Consider the following 10,539-nt stretch of genomic DNA (forward strand, 5'->3'; position numbering starts at 1 on the left):
TTTTTTTTTTTTTTTTTTTTTTTTTTGATATTTATTCTAATATTAGATTGTCAAAAAAGTCTTGCGGTATTTTTACGGTATTTTTCTTGAATTTTCAATTGTTCATAACATTTTTTTGATGACTTATGCCCACGAACGACATAAAAGAAACCACGATCAAACACGTGTTAGCGCGTGAAATGAGCTTTCCAAAAAGGTATAGCATGACCTGATGCGACGAATACATCTAGAACTACACGCTCTCAGCGCCAACTAGCGAAAATACCGCAAGACTCTTTTGACAACCTAATAAATAAATAAACAAAAAATATATTTTTCCGCTAGAGACATTATTACGTCAGTGTAACACGGAAGTGAGGGAGTAAAATTAGAGGATTATGCTTGGCTTGACTATTGCTGTGTATCACCAACGCATAAGGACAGGTAATAGGCCTCATGTTGACCATAACATCTCTATACATGCATAGCCTGAACCACTTTCTATTATCACCCTCTCTGTCCACATTGAGTTTCCACGTCAGTTTGTTGGAGAAAATTCCTCACCAAACTTATTAAGATCATTGGAAATTAACTCGTCCTTATTAATAGTGCCAAAAGGAGTGGTTCGCGCTAATATATTATTAACTGATCCGCTCAGGAAAGACAACCAGATCATATTCCTTAAGCTATAGAGCTCTCTTCATATTTAAGGTTAACGAGCGAACTGCAGCCGCAGTGGATCTACCCTTCGTTTTGGTATGTTGACTTACTCGACTTATTAGAATTCTTTTGAATAAAAGGGGATAGGAAAGGAACACAGTTAAGCCTTAAACATCCTTCATATATTGTCCTCAGATTTAGTACCAGCACTTTTGGATCATGACAAGGAAACTACAATCCATATCAGAGAACTTAAACGGTTCGAAGCTGTAGAATGTCCAATTAAAATAATTTGGTTCCTATAATCCAAAAATAGATAGATATTGTTTAGCAGTGGTCATGAAAACAAAATTTGTATACCCTTTCAACATTTTGCTACAGAGCATAATAGCTTTTATGATATGTCTTAATGAAACTTGGTACACATTTTTCTCGGCATCGTGTTGTAGATGGGTGTAATCGGACCACTGCCACGCCCACAAAACGCAATTATGCGATATGCTATGTAGTGCAACTAAGCACCAAATTAAGATAAGGAACTGTAACGTAACGCAGTAGTTTGCAGGTATTTACAAAGGGCACCTGTAGGCCAAAAATATTGAAAAGTAGGCGTGGACTCGCCCTCTAATTGGTTTAATGCATATTCTCCTAGAAGACTACAGCTACAAAAGCCGAATTCGGTCAGACAAATAACTTAGGCCTCTCTACCGACTCTCTAAAAATGGATTAAATAACAAATTCCTTAGCAAATTATAACTTCAAGGTGATTTTATGCCGCATACTCGTATATCGGCCAAAATGTGAGCTACTTAAATGAAAATGATTATATCTTAGTGTATCTCTGTCAATGGATAAATTCGGCGAAAACTTGACCTAGTCCATACATACATATAACATCCGGGTGACTGATTGGTGATTGTTTGTGTTTCAAGAATATAAAATGTTTGGTATCACACGAGCTTAGCACTTCCTTCCCTGTTTTGTATGGTTGTTTTTTTAGAGTACGATAAGCCAAATAAATAAGCATTCGATTTTTTTTGACACTATATATGAGTTGTCCAAGGAATGACTTATGCTTGACACGGTTTGAAATTCCCTTAAAACATTTACGTTACCTGAATTTCAATAATATCTTTACTTCTCCGACATCTTATATTTGTTTAACATGGCAGAACACCTTATGCCTGTATCCTCTTAACTTATTTCACTATACAAGAATGTAATTTCGTTTTGGAACCAATAAGAAATGCCTAGACCGTTGAAAAGATCATGAATAAGAAGACAATCAAGATTTGGTTTCTACTTTTTGTTTTCACAAACATATATTGTCTTTTTAATTATAATTTCAACACAGTCTCAAAAATAAAGTTTCAGCAGATTCAAATTTATTTGCGCAACACAGCGACGGCTGGAGCAGCAGCGAGCACTGGTGCTGGAGCGGCGACAACTGGAGCAGCGGCATAGGCAGCTGGGAAAGCSGCGGAGTGRGCRATCGAGTGAGCKGAGTRGCTGCTGGCGTAGGGTGCGACGTAACCAGCATATCCTGCRGTGTAGGCGAGRGGAGCGGAGTAAGCAGCGGCAACTGGAGCGGCATAGGCAGCAGCAACTGGCGCAGCAGCTAATGGAGCAGAGTAAGCCAATGGAGCAGCCAATAGACCGGGTTTAGCAGCACCGAAGGCAACAGCGAAGATAGCCAAGAAGCAGACAGCGAACTATTACAAAGAATAATGTGATATTATATAAGTGACATAATTTAATTAAAACACAAATGAAGTTTTCGAACTTACCAATTTGAACATTTTGTGATTTTTTGTTTTTGAACTTCTTTGCAAGCGAAGAGTTAAACAAGTTGTAATATCTATGGTGCAAAACCACTAGCTTTTATACAAAATTCGATATTTACCCGTTTAAGTACATAAATTACCTAAAAGTGTGGTAAAAACGATTTTGTAATACTAATTAGGCATTGATGCGCCACTCTTTGCGGTTGACATTGATTATTAAACAACGAAGGCTTCTACAGCTTTCTTACTTATTGCTTTGTTGACTGTGGTTAATTTACATTATTGAAATTCGCTTATATTTAGCTGACTTGAAAGTTTGCTGATAATATAATTATGTATTATACTTGCCTGGTCTACGAAAAGGAAGCTAACGTGCGAAAACTAGTTTTCTGGGAAACAGCTGTTAAAAAAAAGCAAAGAACTAAAAAGTGAAAATTGATTTTTTGACACCTAAGCCCCCTTTCCGTCACATATAATGTGTAAGGATTGTATGTAAATCTATATAAAAGGTTTTCCAAAACGAGTAATATGATTTATGTTCACACAAAAAACAACAAAAAAAAACACAAATTGTTTAATAAATTTAAAGGTTTTTTATTTAGTAGCAAGTATAATCGATACAATTAAATTCTGCATATAAAATCCCTAAAATGTCCTTCATGACTTCCTTTGCAGGAAGGAATTCAATCATCATTACCAGAAGTAGTGTAATTCTGTTAAATAGCTGCTTCTTGAAGGCCATTCAATGACACAATTTGTTGAGATGATTGAATCTCCAAAGCATTCTTGCAATAATTCGGTTGTGCCAAGTGTTGTTAAGATCTACCTCTTCCAAATGCGGCCTTAAAAAGTTTGCATTGACAGTAACGCTATCTCCAGCTTCATTTCGAAAGAAGTACGGATCGATGATTTCAGCAGACCAAAAACCAAACCTCACTAGAAAAGATAATTTTAAAACGTCAACGATGATGATTTTCTCAATTCTTAAAGAAATCGGTACGTTTTCAAGATCTTCCAAAGCAGAATTAGTTACTTCATGACGTATTCGGTGATTCAATAACTTTAACAACAAATCCTCTCTCAAAATCCGCTGTCTCCACCGCGGTCTTCTGCAACACTTGCCTGAAAGAAATCATGTAAGATTCCACAAGATGGTTGGATCCGTGCATATGATAAGTGTCCATTTATTGTAGTCGTAAACACTAAGCTTGCAATACGGTAGACATGTCTCCTTCTGGACGATCTTCGACCTCTTCAACTTATGAAAATATTAAAAAAAATAAAGGATATGATGCTTGAAAATCATCAGGCAAGTGTAAAATAGATGGAAAGAGAGTTCAACATCTCTGGGGAGCCCATTTGAATGATTTTGGTGGTAATTTTGGGTCGATAAAAATGCATTTTTTTTTTTTTTTGGTTTTTTGGTTTTTCAAAAAGTGTACCGTAAACTGGACTCTTTGGACATGCTTGATTGTGCGAATTTCGATTGCGCGATACAACTGCCGATGAGAGGTGGGTTTCTGAGTTTGACATGCAAACAAGTGAAAAGTCATCGGAATGGTGGGAAAAACTGAGCCAAAGTCAAAAACACCATGAGAAAGCCTCTCAAACATCAAGGTGGTGCTCATACTTTGTTTCGATATTCCTGGTTTAGTCCGTCATGATTTTTTTCCGGAAGGACAGACGGTCAATAAGGAGTTCGTTCATTCGTTCTCATTCGATCAAAGTGGTTAGGAAAAGTGTTTCGAGGACTGGAAAATCGCCGACAAATGTGGTGGCGATTCCTTTTTAGTCACAGCGTTCATTGAATTATGAATAAATTTGCAAAGCTTTTCGTTGTTACTTGAACACTTTCTTCGTAGGACACTCTTACTGTATTCCAACAATTTTTAATAGAACTAATTACAGGGGATTGTGCAGCCCATTCCAATACCTTGATGTTGTTGACCCTAAATCACTGTTTTGTACACCTAGTCTTGTGTCTGAATTCCTTTCTTTGCCGGAATACCATTAGTCGCATATATTTTTTGAAAGTATTGTAATGTAATCGTTGTCTTGATAGTGGGTTGGATCTTATGATTTCGAATGGATTATTGTCCAAAGTAACGAAGCTAATGATCTTTTTGTATACATTGAAGCTAGAACAAACGCACCTGTGTGTACATGAAGATAATGTTTTTTCCTGTTTTGTTAATATTTCAACTTTTTAGCAAAAACTCTCGAATTCTGAATGAAAAGCATGGTCAAATTTGAAACATACTAATACCACCAATTCAAATCATTGAGATATCATTGTTGTTTATAGAATGAAGAAAACGCAAAGTCATTGTTTATTCTATACCATCATATATAGTATGTATATTTTCTATATCGGGTTATCAGTTGTTTCATCACAGACTCAAATATGTATAAAATTTCAGCAGACTCAAGCTTATTTGCGCAATACAGCGACAGCTGGGGCAGCAGCGAGCACTGGTGCTGGAGCGGCGACAACTGGAGCAGCGGCATAGGCAGCTGGGAAAGCGGCGGAGTGAGCGATCGAGTGAGCGGAGTAGCTGCTGGCGTAGGGTGCGACGTAACCAGCATATCCTGCGGTGTAGGCGAGAGGAGCGGAGTAAGCAGCGGCAACTGGAGCGGCATAGGCAGCAGCAACTGGGGCAGCGGCTAAAGGAGCAGAGTAAGCCAATGGAGCAGCCAAGAGACCGGGCTTAGCAGCACCGAAGGCAACAGCGAAAAGGGCCAAGAAGCAGACAGCGAACTGTAACAATACAAGAGTTAATATACGACTTATTGGATGGCTTCGAAAATAACTTTACAGACTTACCAATTTGAACATGTTGTTAGTTTTGAGCTTTGAACTTCTTTACAAGCGAAGAGGTAAACGAATTGTGATATTTGTGGTTAAAAAGTCACAGCTTTTATACGCAATTCGGTATTCATGCACAGTAATGCATGAATTACGTAAAGGTACGATCAAATAACGGTTTTGTAATACTAAGTAGACACGGGTGCGTCACACTATGCAGTTGGCATTGATTATTAAACACCTTGCATTTTCGAACCTTTTCTGTTTAGCGTTTCTTGACTGTGGACATTTTATATTATGGAAATTGGCTTACATTTAGATTACCAAGCGACATCTTCTCAATTTCAGCAGACTCTAAAATCGTATACATAATTCCCCATAGCCCTCACATATCTAAAATAAAATTTTTACAGTCTTCCGGTTGACGCGTACATATGTATATCGGTAAATATGTAGCATATCTTGACGAGTTGTAGGCTCACTATCTCTCTAATAAAAGTTGATTGCCTAAAATGGATAAAATCGGCGCATTATTTGACTTAGCCGCATATTCCTGAAAAAGGATTTTATAACTTCCGGTTGGATTTACTATATACCGAATAAATTGGTTAGTATATAAAATATCTTAGAAAACTTAACCCGGATGTTTATGAAAAGTTGATCTACGAACTACCGCGACTCTCATAAGGCGGTCTACCATAGTAAAACACATTTTTTGACAAAATTACGATTTGTATTTTGCTTAACAATAGGTCTCAGTTTCGGTGGCCACTTCTTCATTTAAAGGAAATTTCTTCCCAGCGAACACTTTTGCAGATGCAGATGGGAAGAGGAAATAGTCGCTGGATGCCAGATCTGGAAAATACGGTAATTTACACTGATCTCAGGTACGCCGTACCTATATTGAGACAAAAGCTTCTTCCCAGCGAACATTCTTTTGAGACCAGAGTTGCTGTTGCTGGTCCACACCTTTTCATTCTAAAATACAGAAGCCATTAGCTTGCCATTCGATTTTTGCGTTTTTCTACGCTTTGGAGCGGATTCATCGTGGCCAATTCACTCAGATGACTGTTGATTGCTCTTTGGAGAGAAATGATGATGCCATGTGTTGTTCATCCATTGGCACATGTTGCGAAAACCTGGCCTATTGTGCTTGAACATCTCCGACATTGCTCCAAATCATCAACTCATAGTTGAATTTGGTCAAAAATGAGCTCGCGTGCCATCCACTTTGCTTAGAGCTTTCTCATACGCCAATATTCGTGAATGATATCATGTACACGTCCAGGTTTTACCTTTTTTACAGTCATCCAAAATTATTTTGTGAGCTTTTTTAATAATAATATCTTTTTGGGGTCCACTTTATTCACCCCTGCGCTCATTTTACCACATCTAAGCTTAGCAAAACAATCCCGGATTGTTGAGTTTCCTGGGACAGTGCCCGGAAACTCGTCCTCAAGCCGAGTTTATGCTTCAAACAAATTTTTCCCCTACAAAACGCAATATTTTATCACCACGCAAAATTTATTTGTATCCATTTTTTCAACATAACAAAAGTTGATTCACTAAGATTCAAAAACTAATTATTCAGCAGCAGTCAAATTAATACACGTGGACTTTGTTGAAATTGTTGAAAACATGCTTTTCTCTCTCTCAACTGATGAAAATATTAAAAAAGATGAAGGCTACGGTGCTTGAAATTCGTCAGGCAAGAGTTGTAAAGTTGGCAAGAGAGCCCGACCTCTCGCGAATCTCTTTGAATGAGTGTAGTAGATATTTTGAGTATGAAACGCGTTCTTGCTCGGCTCATCCCGATAAAAACAAAATCTTTTTTCATAAAGAGTACTCTAAACAGGACTCTTTGGACATGTTCGATCCTGCAAATTCTGATTCCTCATTTATAGAGAACATTATAATTGCAGACTAGACATGGGCTTATGAGTCAATAATCTGCAATTTGCGAAAGGTACTGAAGGCAATCCCAAAAAGTGCTTATGAAAAAGGTTTCGAAGACTGGAATAATAAGTGTTTAACATCTGGTGGGTAATACTTTGAAGGTGACAAGATAAATATTGATGAGTAATTACAAATTTTGAGTATTGTTAACAATTTTTTGGCCTAATGTATAAGAAACTATTTTTTGAAGCTAAAAACTTAAATTGATCAATCATTGTTGAAAATAACCTCTTCGTTCAATGAGGACTCAAGATATTTATCTAAATAAATTAATAAATTTATTTTTAAATTAATATAATTTATTTTTAAATTAATATAATTTATTTTCCATGATACTTTATTGATCTATACTATCTATTGGAAATAATGGTGATGGATTCAACTATGTATATATTTGTCTTTGAAAAGAAACTTTTCGCCAGCTTCTGAGTTTAGGGGTAGCACACTTCTCGCTACACATTAAAATAAAAAGCCTTTCAATTTTCCCGATCACCACATATACTAGACTTTACATAGACAATACAAAAGATATCGACTTGAGAATTTAGAAAATATACCCTAAACTGCTCCGACTATTAAAAATTTGATATATTTTATTCTGGTTTTAAAGTTTTTTATTTTATATTCTTTTCATAGTGGCTAAGAACATCACAGTTTCCACAATTAAAGATTTTTTGTTCCCAATCTATTTCTTCAACACAGCGACAACTGGAGCAGCAGCGAGCACTGGTGCTGGAGCGGCGACAACTGGAGCAGCGGCATAGGCAGCTGGGAAAGCCGCGGAGTGGGCAATCGAGTGAGCTGAGTGGCTGCTGGCGTAGGGTGCGACGTAACCAGCATATCCTGCAGTGTAGGCGAGGGGAGCGGAGTAAGCAGCGGCGACTGGAGCGGCATAGGCAGCGGCAACGGGGGCAGCGGATAAAGGAGCGGAGTAAGCCAATGGAGCAGCCAAAAGCCCGGGTTTAGCAGCACCGAAGGCAACAGAGAAGAGGGCCAAGAAGCAGACAGCAAACTGTAAAAATACAAGAATTAATATATGGCTTATTAAATAGTTTCGAAAATAATTTTTCGAACTTACTAATTTGAACATTTTGTTAGTTTTGGGATTTTGAACTTATTTCCAAGCGAAGGTTAGGCATTAGTACGTTGCGGTTCTTCGTTGGTTGCATGAATGACATATGTAAATAAAACTACTTATTTGATGTAGTGGACTTTATGTTTGACGTTTGGTGGGTATGGTAGAGAGGTAGGGGTAAATTAGTAATAGGACAAACAACGGAGTCAGAGTGGGAGTGTCAAACTAGTGCACCACGCTCTAGAAAGCCAATTGATAATAATATAAAAACAACAAAAAACCCTGGAAATAATCGAGCCCGATCATAATTCTGACATGGTAATTAAACATGGTACAAAACAAAGGTCGAAGTATGGATGCCATATGAGTTAACGGAAGAAAACAACAAGAACTGAATTTCCATCTGTGAATCAAAACAAAGTCGATCAATTTCTGTAGCCGATGATTAATTGTCAAATTAGAGTCATATACTAAGAGCGGCCCTCCCACAACCAAACTCTTAATTCGGTCATGTTTTTTACACTGACGCTACGTTCTTAATAAACCGTGTAAATCGTGTAAAAAAATACACGATTCATATGTAACTTTGGCAACCTGATCGACAACCTTAAAAAATGGTGTAAACTGAAAATCAAAAACAAATATTTTCTTAAAACCCTTTAAGTAATAATAAAACAAAATATTTTATATTTATTACAAGAAAATAAATTTAGTGTACAGTTTAAATTCAAGCCATAAGTACAAACAAATAAAAAATAAGAAAAATGAGGAAGCAATAGTACAGCTACTCATCGCTAGTGGATAACAATCGTGTGCGTTTATTATGGACTGTTGGGTTTTTTCTAAATACAGAATTATTTCATTATTAGACCGTTAATAATAATTTTTGTTATAACATCTGTTAAAAGTAGTTGTTTTTTCTGGTTTCTCCAGCAGTTTAGATAATTCTTGATATCCGGCAACTTAAGATTTAAGTTTACGTTGGAATTGTCACACAAGCTCCGTGTCAGGATCATGAGCAAGAAAATGTTGTTCCAAACTTGTAGGGAATTTCAAGCCTTCACGAATTAAATTAGCTGTTAATACCTGACCTTAACCTTTATCTTCGTCGATGTCGACATCTTTATTCTCATTAATTTTCATAATTTCAAATAATTCCTAATCATCATCTAATCTTCTTGCGTTAATTCCCAAACCCATCGCCACCTATATTATTTGAAAGACTTATAATCTCAGAACAAATTACTGATCTTTGCACTACTAAAGTTCCACTTTGAACGATAGCTGGTATAATGTTTTTCCATCAAGCATTTAAAGTTGATTGCCGCCATGCTTCCAAAACATTTAAATTTTTTTTCCACTGAATCTAAAATAAATCTTTACCTTTCCTTAATGTAATATATTTTAAATGCTGCTGTATTACCCTGATCCAGTGGCTGAATCATAGATAGAATTGGTATTAGGTGGAAAAAATGACAATTGAATATTCGGATGTACCAGCATTGCATTTAAAAAGTATTTTTAATTTTATACATTTTTGTGCCATATATTTCCCGAACTTCAAGAGCAAAAATTTATTAAACCAGTCTCTAAACAGATTAGCCATCATCCATGCCTTTTCATTCGAAATAAAATGCACTGGAAGTTGTTGAATGTCCTTACCTTTTGAAGCTTTTGGGGTAAGGGATTTGCTGATTAAGAGTAGCGTCAACATTTTATCGCCAGATAAAAGTGTCACCCGATCTTTGGCTACTTTAAGGGGTTATAGGTAGTCTGATTTTTTTTCGTAAAGAGTACTGTCTTACAAATATTCTCTGAAAATTTCCCTTTCAGCCTTTAATTAATTTGTGAGTTATTCGACAAATAACAAAGGGAGCTCGGGCACTTCAAAGCGCTAGTGTGAAACTTTAAACGCGTTTGTATCAGAACTATGTTTTTTGAACTCGTGGCAATTGTAACTCATAAACTGCTCAGTAGATTTTAATGAAATTCATACAGCTTTTAGAATACATAATAAGCTCAGCCCTGATCGAAGGGTTTTTTGTTTCCAAAAATTTAGGTTTTTTAAGACCAACTGTTGATTTTTTCCCAAAAATTTCCTGAGGCCGCCATTTTGCTCAGTTTTGAAAAAAAAACAAGAATCTTTCGATCAGGGCCAGGGTTATCTATTTATAAAACAATTTTTTTTTTTTTTGTCCAACTGATTTTAGATGAATCTCCAAGGACTTATGATTGTCACCGCAAGTACCTTTTTTTTGGAACTGGGTCAACATAAACAA

General features: G+C 36.5%; 3 protein-coding genes across 3 annotated transcripts; all 3 read right to left on the minus strand.

The window, feature by feature from the left end:
• Positions 1 to 1,970: 1,970 nt before the first annotated feature.
• On the minus strand, positions 1,971 to 2,479 carry LOC108966985 (pupal cuticle protein C1B-like). Its single transcript, XM_018930171.1, has 2 exons — positions 2,427 to 2,479; positions 1,971 to 2,351 (listed from the first exon to the last, which is right to left on the minus strand). Exons 1-2 carry the CDS (start codon positions 2,436 to 2,438, stop codon positions 2,025 to 2,027), a joined length of 339 nt encoding a protein of 112 aa, XP_018785716.1. The 5' UTR covers positions 2,439 to 2,479; the 3' UTR covers positions 1,971 to 2,024.
• A 2,270-nt stretch (positions 2,480 to 4,749) lies between these two features.
• LOC108966981 (cuticle protein LPCP-23-like) lies at positions 4,750 to 5,305 on the minus strand. Its single transcript, XM_018930168.1, has 2 exons — positions 5,248 to 5,305; positions 4,750 to 5,181 (listed from the first exon to the last, which is right to left on the minus strand). Exons 1-2 carry the CDS (start codon positions 5,257 to 5,259, stop codon positions 4,855 to 4,857), a joined length of 339 nt encoding a protein of 112 aa, XP_018785713.1. The 5' UTR covers positions 5,260 to 5,305; the 3' UTR covers positions 4,750 to 4,854.
• A 2,565-nt stretch (positions 5,306 to 7,870) lies between these two features.
• On the minus strand, positions 7,871 to 8,275 carry LOC108967028 (cuticle protein 38-like). Its single transcript, XM_018930239.1, has 2 exons — positions 8,264 to 8,275; positions 7,871 to 8,197 (listed from the first exon to the last, which is right to left on the minus strand). The coding sequence occupies exons 1-2, from the start codon at positions 8,273 to 8,275 to the stop codon at positions 7,871 to 7,873; spliced, it is 339 nt and encodes a 112-aa protein (XP_018785784.1).
• Positions 8,276 to 10,539: the final 2,264 nt, after the last annotated feature.

This window comes from Bactrocera latifrons, unplaced genomic scaffold, assembly GCF_001853355.1.
Source record: "Bactrocera latifrons isolate USDA-ARS-PBARC rearing strain unplaced genomic scaffold, ASM185335v1 scaffold_172, whole genome shotgun sequence".
NCBI classification, from domain to species: Eukaryota; Metazoa; Arthropoda; class Insecta; order Diptera; family Tephritidae; genus Bactrocera; species Bactrocera latifrons.